The 21,686-nt window shown below is 38.6% G+C and overlaps 1 protein-coding gene across 3 annotated transcripts in view; it reads right to left on the reverse strand.

Moving 5' to 3' along the window:
• The window catches only part of LOC148369265 (segment polarity protein dishevelled homolog DVL-1-like), a 61,241-nt gene extending 39,921 nt beyond the window's left edge, over positions 1 to 21,320 (reverse strand). Inside the window, exons 1-3 of one of the 3 annotated variants that reach the window (XM_088331211.1) lie at positions 20,895 to 21,317; positions 2,179 to 2,248; positions 502 to 623 (exon numbers count right to left, since the gene is read on the reverse strand). In XM_088331211.1, coding sequence (XP_088187337.1) covers positions 502 to 623; positions 2,179 to 2,248; positions 20,895 to 21,064 — 362 coding nt within the window. In that variant the 5' untranslated portion in view covers positions 21,065 to 21,317. Of the gene's footprint in view, positions 1 to 501; positions 624 to 2,178; positions 2,249 to 20,894 lie in introns of all 3 variants that reach the window. The other 2 variants (XM_088331212.1, XM_088331213.1) reach the window with 2 other exon arrangements.
• Between the last annotated feature and the right edge of the window lie 366 nt (positions 21,321 to 21,686).

Raw genomic sequence — 21,686 nt, forward strand, 5'->3', positions numbered from 1 at the left:
AAGTCTCCTTTAATCATTGAAAGATATTAAACAAGAAATCGAGAACGTTTATTATTGTAAATTAAGTTGGTTTACGAAAAAAAAAGGCAAATTCCTTAATTACCCATTTATTACAGTGTCATCCATATTTTATTTCTTTACAGTCCGCCCATACTATTCCATCCACCACATCCGATTTGTTTGAGTGACTAATGCTATTCAATGATGTTGCTAGGGTCATTTTCTTGTTCAAATAAGAGTGGATAAGCACTTCACTACTCCCTGACGAGCAAGGGGTAGGGAGACAAAGTGGCCCCGGAGCATAATTCTACGATTCAGTTTTAGCACATATGTGTCATATTCTCACATAGGCGTACATCAACTTCAGCTCCAACAAGCCCGTGATGATGAATCTATGTGGCGAGCTCAAATGTGCACACGCTGAGAAAAGGTCGCAGAGGAGTGTGTACTTGGATACATGTGCACGTGTGTAATTGGGCATACAGTGATCAGCCTACTCACTGGAAGGAAGGGGGGCGGGAGTCACCGATGCCTCCTGTTCTTTCCAAAGGAGGCGGCAGCTCTGGATGGCTCTCCGTGCACTGTGATCCACCATCGGAGTGAGCGCTTTCTGCTAGCACCAACTTTGAGAAGGAATGAGTGTACAGGGATAAAAAAAAAGGGATTCAGAATCAACATCAGTGGTCCGCAAGATTTCTTGTGTCACGGATCAATTTGATGTCCAGCTATATTCGCACAGCCCGGCCCAACAGTAATAATAATAATAATAATAATAAAAATACAATCGAAATACAATGGAACCTCGGTTTTCGAACAACTCACAGTTTGAACAAATCGGAGTCTGAACCAAAAATTCGGAACCTTTTTTTTTTTCTTTTTAATTTTCGTATTATTATTTATTCGACCCGGTTAATGAGGACCAAAACCACCCGCGAAAAGTGAAAATCTGCGAAGTAGCGACGCCCCTTCAAAAATGCTTAAAAAAAAACATATATATATATATATATATATATATATATATATATATATATATATATATATATATATATATATATATATATATATATATATATATATATATATATATATATATTTACTATTTTATTCTACTATTATTACTTTTTAGACCTGCGAAGCTCTGAACCCACGAACGTGGAACTACGAAGTAGCAACACTCCTTCAAAAATGCTTACTATATATATATATATATACTATATTATTTTTTTAATTATTTTATTTTATTATTATTTTTTAGACCTGCGAAGCTCTGAACCCGCGAACGTGGAACCGCGAACGTGGAACCACGAAGTAGCGACACCCCATTAAAAATGCTTGAAAAAAAAAAAATTATATATATATATATATATATATATATATATATATATATTTTTTTTTTTTTATTCTTATTATTTTTTAGACCTGCGAAGCTCTGAACCCGCGAACATGGAACCACGAAGTAGCGACACCCCTTCAAAAATGCTTAAGAAAATAAATAATGATAATATTTTATTATTATTATTATTATTATTTAGGCCCGCGAAGCTCTGAATCCACAAACGTCTAAGCGCGAAGTAGCGAGGTCCCACTGTATGTATGCACATATATATATATATATATATATATATATATATATATATATATATATATATATATATAAAACTATTATTTTCATAATTCTGATCAAAATTATAAACAAATAATGCATTAACTTACAACACAATACAAAAAATGTTAAATCCCATTCTGTAAATTAGATGGGTAAACCGTTGCCAATCATGCTCATCAATAATACAGGAAACAGCTTTAAACCTCTATGTTCATCCACGAACCAGAGTGAAACGGTTAAAATGCAAATCCTCTGCTAACACGACAGCTTGATTTCATTTGACGTCCTTTATTGGCCCCTGGAGACCCTCCGGTAATAACACAACAGTGTAAAGCCACTGAAGTAACAGAATGACAAATATGTTGCGCAACAACAAATAAGATTATGCTTTAGTGGAAAAATTGATCCACTGCTGAATTAATGTTTATGAAGGGTAATATGGAGTGAAATGGAGCTAAACGATTTTATAGTTGAGCCATAGGATCAAGCTGAAGAGTGTATTTTTTTTTAAAAAGCTGTGCGGGGACTTGCACTTTTACATGAGCCACAAGAGTTCCATACAAATTACTTACCCAGGACACCACTCTGCCGTTGAAACAGGGGAGCTTGGCGTTGTCGTCGGAAATCTCCTCTTTCACAACACTGTAAGAGTAGGAATAAAGAACAAAAGTCAGGAGAACAGTATGCGAAACCTGTCCGAATAAATGTATGTATTGATGTCCGTGAGGGCAGGGACCTATCCTTACTGCAGATAGCAACAACAAAAAAAGAAATACATAACCAAACATACATAATAAGGCCTGTTGTTTCACTGGAGTACAATATACATTTTTATACCATATAGCACAATGCAGTTTTAAGTTAATCATAAAAGTTCTAAGGATCAACCGATATGCGTTTCACTGGCAGAACTAATACCGATTGTTAGTATTAAGAGGAGGCAGATAACCGATATTTGGAACTCATATTAATTTGCTCTACAACATGGCATAAAACCTTTTTAATAATGCAAAAAAAATAATATTTGTTAAAAATTCAAATGAAACTTTTAATAGCTCTAAGGATTCTTTTTTAGTAAATAAATTAAAATTTTAACACAACTAACTTGACTAATCTTTCACTTAAATCAAAGCTAATAGTGCAGGAAATACGATTGGGCTTACCAGCAAATGATATAAAGTTAAATAAAAACTTAACTCCCTGAAATTTTGACAGTAAATAAGAATTTCAACACATCTAACACGACTAATCTTTCATTTAAACTAAAAACTAACAGAACAAAATTAGGCTTAGCAGCAACTCATAAAATTACATGAAAACTTCAACAGCTTGTTTTACGATAAATCAATAAAAATGTTAATACAACCAACATTACCTAATTTAACTTGAAAAAAAAGTGCATCATCATGTCAACTGACCTCGCAAATTGAAAAGTGTGGGATCTCCTGTTCTAGAGCCAGACCAACAAACTGATGTTATGGTAACAGCTAGTCACTTTAACTTCACTTTAGCATGCTTTTCATGCTCTCTCTCAATCACAAATACGCACCTTTGATTGACGAACAAATGTTATGATAAGAGCTAATATATCACGCGTGCTTCACTAAAACAAGTTAACCACACTTTTATGGTTATCTCTAAATCACAAACACACTTTCCTACCTCAGACTTTTGAAAATCTTAATATTATCAGCGGTTTTGACTAGGCCTGGGCGATAAAACGATAACAATAATTATCATGATATATTTTTAAATAATAAAAAAGTGTGTATTGTAATTACACCACGCGGACACCGGAAAAAATGGGGGCACTAATGCGATGAAAACTCAAGTTCCAGACCAATATTCAGGAGACAAAAAAGGTGACGGGAACCAGCCAGTTCTTTCGCTGAAATGGCGACAGTGCACCTCAGACAGAGTGAAAGGGAAATAACAACAAATTTCAAAATGTGCTAAACAGTCACAAAGGACAACATCGGCATTTACACTGAAAGAGGCCTTTCTTTTCAGTTGTTTGGAGGTATTTTGAAAACGCAGAGTCTGATAAAAAAAAAAGAGCGTCAGTAGGTATTGCAAATTTTGCCGACAACGTGTGGCCACCAAGACGATATGACAAATTAAGTCCATCATTTGAAACAATATCAACCGCTAGAATATACAGAATTAAAAACAATTCAACCGTAGATGAGTGGTAGCAGGCAGAGCACAGAGCTTTAACGGCAACAAAAGCTCATTACAGCTTGCCATTTCCTTTTGACTATTTATTTTGTTCACATTTTAAGACATTTTAAGATTGTACATAAAAGCTTGAACATGTTCGTTGCTGAGTGTAAAATAAAATGAGTGTATTTATGGTTATCTAATTTTGGGGAATAGCCAGTCTACCTCGGGTTATGTTCCGAGTTATGATTACCTCATTTTGTTAACTTTTAATTTTTTTGATGTTGCTCATAGTAATGCAGTGGTTAGCACATTCGCCTAACATGCGAAAGGTTCAAACCGAGTGGAAACATATGTTGGCCTGGAAAGGGATGGGCGCCACCAGGCTGTACTAACCAAGACACAACACAGGAAATTTTGCCCCTACAACTCTAGTGGTTAAGGGATCCAACCAACCAACAGTATATGAAATGCTGTGTCGCAGTTTGTAACCATGCATCTTTGTTCGGACATTAAAGATTGGTTTAGGCAGAATTTGGTTTTGTCAACTTTCACCCTGGGGCAAAAATAAAACCTAAAATGTGAAAGAAAAAAAGATGTGATAATTATTGTGATAATTATTGGTATTGACTGATAAAAAAAAATCATATTTTATAACAATTTTTGTCATATCCCCCAAGTGGGTCACAGACCTGTTTTCTGTTGGTTTGCCAGCCTTTGCCTTGGCAAAAATAATGCTTGGAAGAAAATACAGAGTCAATTACACTCCTTAACAGTGGATGGCAATAAAGCCTTGCTAGATCTCTTCTACCTTTTCTGTCAGATGGCGTGTTTGAGAGCAACTACCTTTTATTTTATTGTGATTTGGTTGCTTTTATTTCGTTTTAGTGCCCTTTGTAATGGGTCCCGATAAAGGTAAGGAGAAGTGGAAAACAGTGAGAACAGCGATCGAGTTAAATAAGGAAACTATTGCAAATTACAAAAATGGTGTAGCACTGCTAGAAGGTACAGTAAAGGGTTTCAAAATGTTATATTTCTTTAGCTTTTTAGTGTATTAATCTTTATTAACTACCTAATTAAATAATGATCGCTGTTTAGGTATATGCTTTATAAATATTTAGATTTTCTTTTAGTGTGTGGCTTTTTAAAAATATATATTCCACTATCTCACCTTTAAACTGCACAATCCTTTGATTGAATACATGTAAAAAGTGGTAATGTTGATGGATTTTGGTCGCAGATTGTCCTTAAGTGGGTCCTAAAGTCAGACCAGTTGAGAAACTACACTCAAGCACGGATTTGTGAACAACAATTTTAAAAAAATGTGCCTTCTGTGTAAAAAAATAATGAGCATTATATTTCCTAATTTAGCTCACTAAATTGTTTGTTCCCGGATTTGTTTCATACGAGAAAAAAAGAAAAACACTGAATAAACTTTAAAAAAAAACAACCCACGACTCGCTATGACCAATTTTCAAGGAATTCCTTAAAGTCCATTTTACCGCCAAGTTTCCACATCAGTTGGATTTAATAAAAAAATATTTGAATCATCCCCAGGGCATCTGAAGGAACAAGGATGATGTCATAAGACAGCTGTTGTTTACAGATCACTTTTTAGCAGTTATAGTTTAGCCACACATTTCACCCAATAACAAAATGGTTACAGCAAGTGATGTATGATTGACATTTTGATATTATCATTGCACTTCGTGTTACAATGACATCATTTCATCTCTTTAATTCAAATTCTTCAAAAAATATTGCTTGCTATTGCACTACAACAGATGAGAGGAGTAAATTCCCACACAAAAATATCTTCCAGTTAACCGTTGACCTACAGGGACAAAGTTCAACCTCAGCCGGCGTCACACCTGCCCGGCACACGATCACTCGAGGAGATAAGCCAGCGGACACTCCTACAAACACCATGGATGCAGTAAGCCGCATTCAGGTTATATGAGGTGCGGCAAGTCTACCGACTCAATTCATCTGGAGGGTGTTGTTATTGGAGCATTGGAAATGGCTGAAACATTAACACTGGAATTTTTGGCGTGACCAATATTTGGAGCAACCTCTAAGAGTTTTCGCTGGGGATTATTAATCAAACTGCGAGATGTTTTCTGCTCAATGTGCCCCCGCAGTGTAGCAACTGACATAACTCTCCGAATTCTACCATTTGTGTGTATTTTAACCAAACACATCCACGTCAATGTTTTTTTTAGACATATTAAAGCATTGGTTCTCAACTAGGCTGACTTGAAGAACCACCATCCCACCTTAATGACAAGATGTAACGCAAATCCCCCCCAAAAAAATCCACCTCGCAAATGTATCTAATGAAAGGATTGTACAGTTAAAAGGAGAGATAAAATGAATTAACCCTTTAAAAAAAAAAAAAAAAAACTAATGACCAGCAAAACCAAAACGATTCCTAGTACTGTATATACAGACGCTCCCCGACTTACGGATTCCAGCAGATACGATCATTTTTTGCAGGATGTCGAAAAATATCCGGAAATTTCTGTAATTTAAATTTTATATCGTGTGCACCTTTTGCCGAGTAGAGGACAGTACTGTAGTGCTTCTTTCTGCCGCGTGGCGCTGTCCACACCAAAGAAGAAATCCGGCTTCTATTTCCTGGTTTGTGTGTAATCATAACATTGTGGACTGTATCGCTAGCGCACAAAGAACTTTGGCATTTTCATTGTTTAATATCTCGTGCATCCATTCAATATGGTTGGTGTAAAGTGTAAGGAAGAGGTGAGCTGTTTCTTTTGAAACGAAAGTGGAATAAGAAAGCTTGATGCGTTTGAGAAAATGGTCGGAACGCTTTTTTTGGGCCACTATTTAGCATGGAGGAGGAAGTCCTAAAAGTAAGTAAAACCTCACTTTATTTATCTTTATAGCGCAAATTATTGTATTAAATGTTGATTGTTTAGTAAAAACCAATCCAGGTTACTTATACAAGCCTTAAACATACTTATATAAACCTTACACATACAAAATATAGCATTGAAGCAACTTACGAACAAATTCAACTTATGAACAATCGTGCAGAACTCGTTCGTAGGTAAGGCAGCGTCTGTACTCACATATAAGCCTATGTAGGATATAAGTGACCCCCTAAAACTGCTTCCGTATAGCCACATAGTAAAAGAAATTCAATATATTAATAAAGCAAGCACCTAAAAGTCAATAATTATTTGGTTAGGTTGTCAAAAAGATTAATATACTGGTAAAAAGCTTAAAATATCAAATGTTTAAACCATTTACTGAAACTTCCAGCAGCACTCCAAAAGAAGGCACTTATATACTATTTTCCTATTTTGAAATTTTTTCCTTCTCTGACTAGATCATTGTTTTCACTGTCTTCCACTTTTGCTTACCCTTGTCAATAATTTTCTAGGGATGCATTATTATGGATATGACAAGAAAATAAAACCAACAAAATCACAATAAAATGAGATGTAGTCCCTATCGAACTGCCCAATTGACTGAACAGGTAGAAGAGGTTGAGCAGTATCACCATTTACTATTAAGGAGTGTAAGTAACTGACCCTCCATTGTGTCTTCTTCTTAGCATTATTTTTCCAAGGCGAAGGCCGGCAGCCGACTTTTGGGTCCTGACCCACCTGTTGAGAAACCCCGTATTACATTACACGCCACTCAGATAATCCGAGTTTTTACTTTACAGTCCAAATGTTTTGAGTCTACATAAGGTTTAATGCCACTTTCTTGATTTGTTTTAACAGTTGGAATAATTGGAATAATAAAGTGCTTTAGCAAGACAGGAGAGACGTAGGTGCGAAGATTGCCTATGACTTAAACGAGTACAGTCATGTTGTTAAGTTGAATATGAAAAGATCTTGCATCAGATTCAAATTCCTGTTGCAGTCAGCTAGCTCTTACAGTGCATTGATTTGGAATTTCAGGAAAACCAGTTGCTGTTTGCTGACAAAGGCTCTTTCGCAAGTGATGTCGTAGCTCTCTTCAGCATACTTGGAGGCACTATTGCAAAGGCAAGAGTTTGAAAAGCAACAACAAAGCAAAGAATTAACTGAGCAATCCAAAATAATTTCATACAACAAGGATTTCATTGTCCAAATGTATTTTTGTCAATACATTTATAAGAAAGTGTTTTTGTAAAGGCCTGTTTTTTGTATCTTGCTTTTTTTCTTAAAATGTACTGCTTATGGGAATTTCAAAAATAGTAGCCACATTCTGAAATGTTTATAAGGAACATTTATTTTAATTGTTGAATTCATATTATGGTGGTACTATTTGATCATATTTAACAAAATAATTTTTAAAGTTAGTACATCGACGTCATCTTTTTAAAGATTTTTGTCCTGGATTTTGAAGAATGTATATTCTCTAAAAATAAAAATATTTTTGAGTGAAAATTTAAAAAAAATAAAGGAAATGAGTACTAACCCAGTTTACTTTTAGCTCCAGCCTGGAGAGCGATGAGCACCACCAGGCTATACTTGCCCAAGACACACCAAAGGAAATGGTGCCCCTACCTCCCAAGTGGTTAAGAGATTCATACACCCACCCACCCATTGGTCATCGTTAATTAATCAACTGCCAACATGCCTAAATGGAAGATAGAGGTTTGGCAAACATAACTATGAACTTAAGATTTGCACTTGGCTGTTTCTAAAATTCTGTCTTTAAGCCTTGCGCAAAATTGATTCCATTAGCATGGTGAATTTAGTTATCAATGCTATTGGCTGCAAAACTGATATGGGGCTGTCCCCCGGAACACCCAAAATCATTGTAGCTGTGTCGTTTTCAGCTCTACCCCAGGTTGTCTAGGTCACATGTTTTCAGAACATGTTACCTTTCAAGATGGTGATTACCACAGAGTCAGACAGAGATTACAGAGACGACCACATAAAGATGAACGAAAAGGATGAATGAAGGCTGCGTCACACAAAAAATTGGGTGGAAGCCCTACATTCCTAGACCATGGTGTCAGAGCACTTTTAACATACCCATATCGAACCATATTGTGAAGAATAGGGCCAGATTGCAACACAGACGTTAGGAATTGAATTTTTCTGTTCTTGTCATTGGTGATTGCCAAGGTATCTGACATTGCACTTGCTTGACTGTATTGTGTTTGATACGTTATTTCTCCTGCTGATCAATTTGAATGTATAGATTGAAGGCAATACCTGATTTGTGGGTCAAAATGTTGAAATTATGCCAGTGCATTGTAAATATTGAATGACGCACCATCAAAGCTCCTGTTTTTCTCCTGTTTTAAATCACTTGAATAATGTTGGCAACAAAAATCATCAAACTTACGCTTCCAGAGTGCCCCTGAAATTTGTTTACCGCAGTGTTTTGTATTTGAGCGCATAGATCATTTTCTCCTGTGCTCCGCACACAAGAGGAATTTGGCGCCTTGGAGCCTCAATGTTATCTTCTAGAAAAAAGCCCTGCACACCTGACACTAAAAGCAAAATGTTATTCGCCAATACAAAAGCAAAACCAGCTGAAACACTGCAAGAGGAATTTTCGCAGTAGTTGTGACTACATAAAACATAGATTTTGTACCATATGTTGGGATAGTCAGCAGTGACAAAACATGAACTGGAAAACCAACTAAACTCAATGACACCAGGGCCGAATACCTGGAGGCCGAATAACTTCTGTTCCGGCAGAATCAGCAACTGTTTCTTTTTTTGTTTGTTTTTAAACAAAAAGAAGCAACACCATGATGTCTGCTGTTCGGCTTATTTTGGAAATGTGTTGCTGCTAAAGGTTTCATCCATCCATCCATTATCTGCACCACTTATCCTCAGTAGGGTCGCAGGGGTGCTGGAGCCCATCCCAGCTATTTTCAGGCAGTGGGCAGGGGACACCCTGAACTGGTTGCCCGCCAGTCGCAGGGCACACAGAGACAGACAACTCACTCCCTCATTCACACTTAGGGACAATTTGGACCGGCCAATTAACCTGACATGCACGTTTTTTTGGGAATGTGGGAGGAAACCAAATGCCTGGAGGAAACCCATGCAAGCACGGGGAGAACATGCAAACTCCACAAGTGGGGGCTGCAGTAACTGGACTTGAACCCTGAACCTCTGCACCGTAGGGCTGCGCGCTAACCACCTGGTTGCCGTGCCGCTTCTGCTAAAGGTTATTGCACTATTTTTCAAGTCAACACAAGTTATATTTATTTGTATAGCCCTTATAGTGTCAAAGAGCTGTACAGAGCACAACAACCACAACAACAAAAAAGTGGTAAAGTTAAAAAAATAAATAAATGCACGGGAAGTTTCTTCTCTCTAAAGAGGCTACAAGCCCATTGAAAATGCTTTGATTTTCATGTTGTATTTACAAGGATTGAAACGTGCTTGGATGTTGGGTGAAATGCTCTTAAATGCTTGAGATTCTTGTCATGTGTAATATTTAGTTAGCCGTACAAAAAAAACTTTCATCCAGTAATTGGATTTTATAAAAAGAATGAGCAAAAAAAAACCTTTTCAGCTTGCTATCTGGCTACGTTTTTAGCTTTGTAGCTAGCTATCCTCCTGAACTTTCAGCTATTTAGCAAGCTATCTATTTATCTTTTTGTGCTAGTTATCAAGCTTAATTTTGGCCTCCTTTCTAGCCATACATCTACTTTTGGGTCTGGCTATCTAGATGGCTTTTACTCTTTTAGCTAGCTATCTAGCTCCCTTTAAGTTTTTATTACCTGAGTATAAACTTTACTTTACAATTTCAGGGTTATTGATATAATCAAATTTGTAATATGGATTTTATGCAAACCAAGTGACATATTTACTTTTTCCATATGTTGCTTAAAATATTCCAGTTCCTACAAAAATATTTTATATAGCTGATTTTTCACTGCACCATTGTTACAATGCACTTACAACTTGGGCAAATTTCCAAGCACTACCTTGTAAATATCTCATCTCATCTCATTAGCCGTACCGCTTATCCTCATTAGGGTCGCGGGGGGGCTGGAGCCCATCCCAGCCATCTCCGGGCAGTGGGCAGGGGACACCCTGAACTGGTTGCCAGCCAATCGCAGGGCACACAGGGACAGACAACTCATTCGCTCATCCACACCTAGGGACAATTTGGACTGGCTAATTCACCTGAAATGCATGTTTTTGGAACGTGGAGGAAACCGGAGTGCCCGGAGGAAACCCACGCAAGCACAAGGAGAACATAGAGCTGGATTTGAACCCACGACAGGTTCCCACGACATGAACTGTGGCGCACAAGCGCTAACCACTGCGCCGCCGTGCTGGCCTCCTTGTAAATATGTTTGCTTATTTATCCCAACATTCTGCTTATTTTATTTTTATCTTCTAAGTCTATATCACGTGTTCATACTGGAATGCTATTTCTAACCTCATAGTAATCAATGTTCACTACTTTGTTATCAATGACAATAAAGGGAATTCTAATTATATTTGCATCATTACAAGCAGCATGAGCAGCAGGACAGATAAATGTGACGATATAAAAGTATCAGCTACCCCCCACATTTTTTATTCTCTTGTTTCAGCTGCATGATATGTCATATAAACAGGAGTTGTTACAAAAGCTCACGTGCAAAAATTACTCTAATCAGAACATTTCATATTTTAGAACTCTAATATTGAGGGACATTAGAGCACCACACATAAATCAACATCTATCTGATTTGTGCCCGGCACGGAATTTGTTCTGCTCCTAAACTCTCAGCAGAAAGCAGTCATTCTTGTTGACAAAAGATCGATACTAACAAGTGACAACTTAAATTGACAAAACAGCTTTCACAGATTTTTCCTCAGATGGGAATATTTGGGCTTTTGTTTGTGCGTTGGCACAGACTGATGGATGCAATTTCAATAACACCGCATTGATTCAGATATTTTGGTAAAATATATGTATGTATGGTATTCGTTTCCTTTCAGTAGGAGTAGCTGAGTGAACTGTTTGTCAGTGACGAAACCAGTGATGCAATTCTTTTCTGCAGATTTAAGACAACCAGCGGCAGAAATTGGTGAATGAGACCTATAACTGCACGTAAAATGCAGCAGTATGTACAGTACTTCATCCCCAGTGCTTTTTAAATCTACTTCACCAATTACAAACAGGCTACTGAGGCAAATGATAACTGTCTATGGCAGTGATTTTCAACCACTGTGCCGCGACACACTAGTGAGAGATCGTCAGGTGTGCCGTGAGAAATTATCCAATGTCACTTTTTAAAATTTTATAAAACATTTATAAAATCATTTTCTGCAAATATTATGTCATTGTCAAGTGTCTCTGCTGTAAAAACTGGGGGTATTATAAATTATATTATAATTAAACATACTGTTCATTGTTATTTTATAACATTTTTGGTTAGTGGTGTGCCGCAACATTTTTTCAATGTTCAAAAACATGACCTGGCTCAAAAAAGGTTGAAAAACACTGGTCTATGGGGTAAGAGAATGACAAAGGGTACATTAAATGTGTACTGTACTTTGAAAGTATTCAAGTAAAAATACAGTAAGTAATGGTCTACATTTAAATACCATTGCTCAAATATTATAATATCTGCCTCAGTGTGAAAATACCTTCAAAGTCTTATCACTGCAGAAACGAAGGGCTGCCATCCTCATGGCGTCAAACGCTCGCCTAGCTGCCGTATGATCCCAGCCCATTGGGAATGGACAAACATAGCTAAGGTAACTATACAACATTTATTACATTCATAAACAATTTTCTCACACCTTAAAACGAGAGTATATAACAGGATTACTTGCAGATTTTTAATGTACAGCCTGGCACTTGGTTGAGGTAACTTTAAAAGGACAGTGTGTAATACTTAGTCTCTTATAGTAATACAAAAAGTTATTCAGTAAAACATTAACATTGATTTGAATAATGGGCAAAAATAGATGACCTATCGGCTGCCATGTTTGTCTGACATTTTGCCTCTACACTGTGCTCATTTGGCTGGTCTCCATTCACATTAGACAATACAGTGCCATCTTGTGGTCAAATAATACACATTGTACCCTTAAGGAATAACTTCGGACTTTCTTTTTTGTTTTTAAGGATCACTGGACAACTTTCGTAATATTTTAATATTTTTAATGTATTAATTATTTACTGCACCTCATCAGATTAACCAAGATATGTTTCATTTTATTTCCTCTATTGAAAGCAGAAAGGATTCTCATTTTTTATCATTATTAGCTACTGGTTAAAATGGGCACACATTTTCTATCACAATTCTCTATCTACCTTGGTCATATCCCTGAACAGGGGTGACCGAAAGCAAGACAAACACATACACAACAAACAAAAAAAAATAAAAAAGGGAAAAAAATAGCAAAAAAACACACACAAATTTTTGGGGACCATGGCCAACCCAAATGCCCAAACACCCAAACAAGTTAAGCACCTCGGCACCCATGTTGGTCATGCTTTCGTCCCTCCAGATGAAACAGGACACAAGAAAGCGGCCATGTCACTCGGGTCAGGGTGACACAACACTCTTCTGTTCAACAGCAGGGCCCGACATCTTTCACTGGTTTACCCCTGCCGCATCATACAGGTGCCCTGCCCATCCCTTAGAACGCGTACAAACATCCCACTATCCTTTTACAACACCTCTCCACTCAACTCAACTCCACAGTTAAGCAATTACAGTAAATCATGGGCTAAAATATTGTACCTTCATGATAATAAACTGTATATTTTTGAAACTGAGAAAAACATGAACTTTTCATACTCTAAATTTGTCAATAATTTTTAAATAAATAAACCCACACATGACATCTGTGATTTTTTAAGTTTAAACATGTCTCACATCATAATAAAAGTCATAAGATGGAACATTCAAAAATTCACATTGTTTGAAAAATGTTATCCATTTTATAGTTTCTGAAATGTTTCCCTCCATCCGTCTCCAACATACTCTCTTACAACAATGCAATGTTTAAAGCCGGAGACAAATAGGCGTTTTCTCAATGGATTGGTCGGGATTGATCCATAACAGTAAACTAGGAGGGCCCAACGAGACCAAGACCAAAATAATCATTAAACTGAAACAACCTTTTTCCATGAAGGCATCCAAATGGACCCCTTTTCAACCTACGTCATCACCAGATCACCACAGGATGCGTGTCCATTGTTAAACCCCAAACAGCGAGAGTAGCAGTTAGAGTTTGAATGGAGCGAGAGATTTGTATTTTGAGTTGCGTTTTTGGAGTCGCAATTTACAAAAACAACATGCTCAGCTGTTGTGTTTACGAGTTGACCATACTTTTATATCAAAAGTGTTGGTCAAAAGTAGTATTACTCTGTCGTGTAATCATGTAAAACACTGTAATTAAAAAGTACAGTGATTGATAATAAACATGTATTTGTTTTAAAAAAAAAAAAAAAGATCTTCATATTATCAGCGGCTTGGCATGTTGTGGTCCCCTGGAAGTCGGCTTTATTGTGTGAAAACCAAATACAGGCATGAGCATGCCTGTCTCTGCACTGCTTTTGCGACCAGGGCTGCGTCTCAAGCCCACTTGAGAACGCCGGCGGCAAAGCCGCCTGCCCGTCACAACAAAACATCACCTTCAAATCCCTGAACAAGACAAGCGGGTTGCTCACTTAGCTACTCGCCTTATGAATATTAATTCTGTTATGAAAACAAAAACAAGTGAAGTAGCAATTGTGCGAAAATAATGCACGCTGATGCAAATTAGCTGTAAAGACTCCGGTGGGAACTGGAAAGACACGTCCTCTGCAATAAAGGGATAAGTTGAGCAGCTTGTCTGGTCAACCCTATTTGGGGTAGCCGTTATTCCAAGAGCTGATTAAAAAAATGGAGGGGGTGAATATATGGATTTCAGCCATCACTTAAGAAAATGGCCGTTTCTTCCAGCGCAGCAGGGGGTCTACAAAAAGAACCTTATGCTGGCTGCTCATTTGCATTTCAAACAGCATCTATAACTGCAAGGGATTTGATGTTTTCCTCCCCAGCTCAGCAGTCTTCCAGCTCTGTTCCGTAACGCTGCCAGCATGGCTGCTACAAAGACTTGTAGTCCTCTGTGCCTTTGCCTCCGTAGTCTGCCAGCGACCTACGCCACTCCCAGGGCCTGGGTTTTCACAACGTGCTCAAATGCCCTGGCACAGGGAAGCCTTTTTACAAAGACCATCGCCCACCTTACGTCGCCAGGGAGGCAGGAAGCGAAGGAAAAAGAGATACGCAGAGCCCTGTCTAACCACCAGGAAGCGCTGGTTTCCCTTCCAAGGTCAGGCAGCAGTGGAAACGTATGACAATTGGGCTTGTGGATATCGTCAGACTTTTGTGTTTCCTGGCATCTGCTACAGCACGAGAAGAGTTAGAAACATACACTCTTGTGATAATAAAACCCCCGGAAGTAGAAACATCGATTTATCACATATCTGTAACATATAATATATGAGGCTACAAAAAAATAACAACTAAAGATCAACAAATAAAAACAAAAAACACAAAATTGCAGTGTCAGCGTAAGAAAGCGATACAAAGAGTGGGCGGCTACCTGCACGGGAGCATCTGAGATACTCAGTTTGAGCCAGGTCTCCATGATGATTAAAATATGACCGTCAATAATGTAGCAGTACCCCAAGAGTAACCCCAGGTCATCTGATTTTTGGGTAATGGATTTGAAACTGGTGAGACACAGGGTGGACACGGGTGGCTTGTTACGTGATCGGAGCAGGAGGCCAGACCTACGGCCCCACTTTTGCTTCATCTACCGATGCCGTGGGCGTCTCTTCCCATGGTGGTAATCAGCATTTCTTTGTGGTCTTCTGACTTTCCTCAGAGTCCGATTAAATTGATCAAATCATATTCAATGTAACAAGCCACTAAAATACTAGCTGTCGCCATGCTTCGCTGACTGTTTTTGGTGGTGGACACATTGAATTGTGCGCCCACCCGGCTGTTTGACTGACAGCATACACCAGCCTATCACAGTCACACACAGTCAAACCCACCCAACAGACACACAAAGCCCTCCGTGACCTGCCCCCATGAAAGCATTTGCTGTGTGTTGTCTGCTGCAGATCACAGTACACAATGAAGATTTTGAAACCGCAGTATTACAATCCTGTGAACCTTATATACCAAAAATATGGTGGAAACAAATGGAAATGAATCGTTACAATTAAACTACACTGGATGGATTGTCATGTTCTGCCTTTGCCAAGCATATAAAGTGGTCTTTGAGTGCTCTCTTGCGGGAAACATGTTAATGGTTTGGAGATAAAAAGAAACAAAGAGAAGCACATAACTTTGACTGCAGCTTAGACTTTTGAACTGTTATTGCAAATCCTCTTTTGTTGTTGCTTCAAACAATAATTGCCTGTAATTATGAAACATATTCAGATTACTTAAATGGAGATTTTTGTTAACGGTAACATTTTGTGCAAAATTACTTTGTCTCGTTTGACTTGTTAGCCTAGCTTAGAACAGGCGTCAGGAACCTTTTCTGACCAAAAGAGCCATAATAGCAAAATATTTCCCTTTTTTTTAACGACAAATTTGAAGACAAATTTCACCGTGTGACGTTAGATGAGTTGATAAAATGTATAAAATAAGCATAATGCCGAAACCTGTGTCCCAAATCAACTAATACACCACTTCATATTTGTTCCCCTCCCGCAATTAATCAAGATTGTTGAGGCTCATTTTGACCTTCATTTTTTTAAAATAATTGTTTCAAAACAAGAGTTATTTTGTGAAAATGTCACAAAATACTGCAAATGAGGATACTGATGTATTCACCTTTGAAGCAGATGCCGCTGGGCAGAGAAAAGTGCGCTGTGTGACCCCTACCGCTCACCCAATCAAATTGCTCAGCGGTGTTTCTGGGTGTTTAGTTTTTTCGGTGGGTTTTTCATCACAAAGTGTCTCAACACTGAACCTAAATTGTTTGATAAGCTTCCATAAAAAAGGATTCCTTAGTGACGTCCAACCAAAATGGGGTCTACGGCTGTGACACCTTGACTTACTATACTGGGGAGTATGCCCTTTATTTACTGTACTGAACCATAGACTACTTGCACTACGTTAGCTATGCAAGCATTTGATTTGACTCTGAGCTTAACAGAATTGGAGTGTTTTAGATAATGGGTGTAGAGGGGGGCCTGTTTTGGCAGCGCAATATGAAATCGGAATAATCAGAAAACTGCCTCAAACACAGTCCATGCTAAAAAGTGATAACCATGCTCAGCAAAAAAAAGACTCTTTCTTGAAGTGTCATTCTCTGACAGCAGCTGACAAAGCTGAACACTTCTTGCCAAAAAGTGCTCCAGGCTGCACAGCTAGTCGTGTGGACAATTCAACATAATGTTACCGTGTATGCATGCAAACAATACAGTATATTACCCTCAGACTAAAGGTTGGCAGCTGTCAGAATGAATACAAATATTATATTGGAAAGTAAGCAGTTATTTTAGAAGCCATTTTCAAACAAAAGCTCATTAGTGTGGTTTAAAAAAAAAGCCTAAATGAGGGGTTTTTGTGTGTGTGTGTGTGTGTGTGTGTGTGTGTGTGTGTGTGTGTGTGTGTGTGTGTGTGTGTGTGTGTGTGTGTGTGTGTGTGTGTGTGTGTGTAATAACAGTAGCGACGGAAATAAGCTAGGCCATTCACACATATTAGTTCAGGGACACAAAGTATCATCATAGTGTTCTGTCTTTCAATGAAGTTGTGAAAAATTGGTCTCAGTATAGCAAAATTATGGATTACTGGTCCGTAAAACTTCACTCCACTCGTTTTTAACAATCACAGATTCCTGATACTGCAAAATGTATTAATTTTTTTAATGTTGAATTTACCAGTGGAAAACTTATCTTTAATCCGGCCCACGGGCTGCCTGTTTGATACCCCTGCTCTAGTGTAAACATCTTGGGAAAAAATACAACTTTACCAAATTGTCGCCTAATAGGCTTTGATCAAATTTTAGCAAAATTGATAATATCGATTTATCAAAAATATTCAGTCATCTATCATGGATGATGATAAACATCAACAAATCCAAATTTTGTGGGAGCTGAAATTACAAGAACTATGTATTCAAAAACGTAACAGATAATTTAAAAGAAAGATTTTAAAATGAGTTTTCTTTCAACTATACAAACATGAATACAACCTTACTTTTGCGGCTTTTAATATTAAGACATGAAAATTTATTGCGTTCAGTATCGAAATAATGAGTGTTTAAAATGTGATGCTATTCCTAAAGTTTCACAGCCGCAGTTTTGTCTCTAATGAATCTTAAATACACATTACCAACCCTGCACCATACTGTTTTTATATTTTCTCCATATTTTATAAAATTTTTGTATGGCACTTTTCTAAATCAATTTTAAACAATAGTTCCTTTGTAGTAGTAGCTCAGGAGGTAGAGCGCTCGTCTTGGGATCAAGGGATCCCAGTTCGAATCCTGGCTCGCCCGTGTTACATGTCGAAGTGTCCTTGGGTAAGACACTGAACCCCTAATACCCCCAATAAGCAGGTTAGCGCCTTAGATGGCTGCAAGGCCGCTATTGGGAAATGTGGAGCACATTGTAAAGCGCTTTGGGAAGTCATTGACTTGAAAAGCGCTATATAAATGCAGATCATTTCATTTCATTTCATGTTAGGCAGATCGTCTTTGTCACTGTCGTCGGAGATTTCTAATATTGTTGCGGTCCACTGGCAATTTTGGCAATCCATGTACCGGTATTTGGGACCTAATATCAGTAATGTCACACATGCCATTACCCGTCAAAGCCAAGGTCCAGCTCATCTCTGAAGAGCAAGACAACACTCTACACCAGAGGTTGGGAACCTAAAGGCACAGTTCTACATATAGTTTACGGTCAAGGTATCACACCAACAACAGACCCTGTTTTGGCTGTAAATTGCTAAAGAAACCTTTATATGAAAGCTCATTGAAAAATGTACGTTCACTGTTGTGGAACATTATAATAAAAACCCACACAACAAACTGTAGTTACCCACAAACGCTAGCTAAGCACACAGAACAATTTAATTATCTATGTATTAATTGTTTTTACAACATCCATCGCAGCCTGGTCATCCTGGAAGGGGAATAACCTCATGTGCAGCAAGGTTTCTTCATTTTCCTCAAGTTGAGGTTTTTGAGTTTTTCCTTGCCCTCGTGCAGGTTTTAGATCAGGGGATAGTGTAATAATAGACTGTGGTTAGCAATAATATGTGGTCTGCGCAGTCCTTTGAGACTCCTTGTGATTAAGGGCGTCACAAATAAACATGACTCGACTTGACATAAAAATGATTGTAAAACCTCCTTTAAAAGTGATCATTAACGTTACAAACACAACACGGAACCTATTCACAGCAAGACAGACTTTGTATGACACCATAACAACACTAGTTATCTTCCAAGACATTTTTGTCTGCTAGCAGTGACCGAGACGATCTGGACTAAAGCCGAGAAGGATACTGCTGCTTGTACGTTTAGTTTCAGCACAATAAAAGACAAATTTGACGCGTTTGTGCAGTCCAATATAAAGGATGATAGATAACCAGCTCGGTAGCCTAGATGGTAGGGCGCCCGCTCTGAGACTGGGAGGTCGCTGGTTCAAGCCTCGGCCGAGTCATACCTAAGACTTACAACATTGGTACTCATTGCCTCCCTGCTTGGCGCTCAGCATTAAGGGTTGGAATTGGGGGGTTTGGTCACCTAATGACTAAAATGGCTGCGCCCTGTTTGGCTGCGGCTGCATTGGCTCGCTACAGTTTAACTGTACGTATCAGTTGTATCGACATTTCGTTCTGTGTGCATTGTTACAAAGAATGACAATAAAAGTAAATTCTATTTTAATTCTTTGATTCTATAATGCCAATTATAGATGAAGGTTGAGTGCTCATACCTGTCAACCTGTATGTTTTGCTGTACAAAGTACGTTTATTATGCATTTTAAGACGTGTGCGATGTACAAGAAAATCTGCACGGAAAAACGCAAATTTGTCAATTATGGATACCATCCGGTATACACCAACTATGACGAAACGGAAAATCAATCAAGTCAAACGAGTTTGCCGTGGTAGCCTCTATCTCAGTATCGTTTTTTTCGTTGCAAACGAAGCGAGCGGTTTGATGATACTGTGCGCATGCATCTGCCGCCTCGGATTTCATGTGGTAGTTATGTAGTGAAAGGAAGTCCTTATCTTCTTAGAGAACCAGCTTTTTCGGCTCACCTCATTAAAGAGAGCCGGCTCTTAAACGGCTCACTTGCTTTGATGCATTATATTACAGATTATTATGTTGTATAAAGAAGTTAAGAAAAAAAGGAAGTATAAAAGGAGAAAATGAAAAAAAAGACAGGTTTGTGGTTATCCCTTTAATCAGTATATTACCAACAATAATTTAATGCAGAAAATGAATTCATAATTTGAATAAGAAAATGTATTATTCTACTTAATTATACTTGCATGTATTTTTTCCTTCTACAGTGAACGTCCAAGCTACTTCATTTTTGAACGTTTTTTATAATAAACCTCATTCATGTCTAGCAACTTGGTACCTCACAACAACATGTTTATTAACAATATATATGATATAACGAAACGCATGTACAATACAACATGTTAAACTACATAAAAAAACACGATTTGGGAAAAAATATGGAGCAAGATTATTTTGTATTTTCTAAGGGAAAATACGACATTTTGTAAAGGCATGGAGCCGTGGATGACAGGTATGAATGCTGGATTCGCTTTCGAATTACTACACCCGATTGAGCTGCTGAGGTTGGTGAGTGAAAATCGATATTTAAGATGTGCACGCCTCGTGGAGTGTAATAAACATGATATATGAAACAAATACCCAAACAACAAACGGGGAAGTGTGCATGCGTGCACGCTCGCGTGCATATGCATGTGGGAGTGCGTCATTGCGAGCACACTGGACGGATCTGGCCTGAGCTCGAACGCTGCTACCGTGGGGGGGTCGACCGACTGCGCACCGGACCGCCGGGAATAACGAGCAGGTGCCAAGAAGCGTGGAAAAAGGCGCACACGCTCGTTTCCTCTGCAGTCGCCATTCACGCCACGATCATGACACAATAAGCACAACAACGAAGTCGATCAAACGCGTCAAACGCTTACCCGAAATCCTGGTCCATGGACTTGAAGAAGAATTTGTAGCTGTGGACGGGTCGATTGTTGAGGACATTTTTGAAGTCGGCTAAGGTGACTTTGTCCGGAGAAACGCTCAATTTGACCAGATAGGGAGTCTCCTCCTCGTCGATGTGATAAATGATTTTGGTCTCCGCCATGAGACCGAGAGGAGGGCGAGCATTGGCAGACTGGAACGGAATGGCGAGAAGCAGGCCCACCTCGCCCGCCTGCTTCGCTTAGCGGGGAGTGCCTTGAGCTGATTGAAACGAGTCCAGCTTGGATTCCGACATGTTCGCTTTAGGACTGCCCGTCTTTCTGCTCCACGGGGCCGTAAAACAGGAAGGGACCGTCACATCCTTGTGATATGCTGCCTGCCTGCTAGGAATATTTGCTGGGGTTTAAAGCGACACCGTAGCGAGACCTTGCTGCCCTCTAGTGGCCGGGTTAGGATGTGCTCGCTCTGTATTGTGCGCAGATATAAGAAGTAGAGCGTTTTCGCCTCTAGCGCTTAAATGTGCGCGTGCGTCGGGGCCACATTGAATGTGAACAAATTAAAAAGAATTAACCTCGTTTTATTTAGACCAGGGGTCTCAAATTCAATCTACCCGGGGGGTGCTAGAAAGAGTGTCTCTGGGTCGCATCAGGTTTTTTTCACATGAGACGCTTAGATAAAAACATTCAAACCCTCTCCATCCATCCATTATCTGCACCACTTATCATCAGTAGGATCGCGGGGTTGCTGGAGCCCATCCCAGCCATCCTGGGGCAGTGGAAAGGGGA

The sequence above is a fragment of the Urocampus carinirostris genome, chromosome 3 (genome assembly GCF_059441175.1).
Source record: "Urocampus carinirostris isolate Australia breed hairy pipefish chromosome 3, RoL_Ucar_1.0, whole genome shotgun sequence".
Lineage (NCBI taxonomy): Eukaryota > Metazoa > Chordata > Actinopteri > Syngnathiformes > Syngnathidae > Urocampus > Urocampus carinirostris.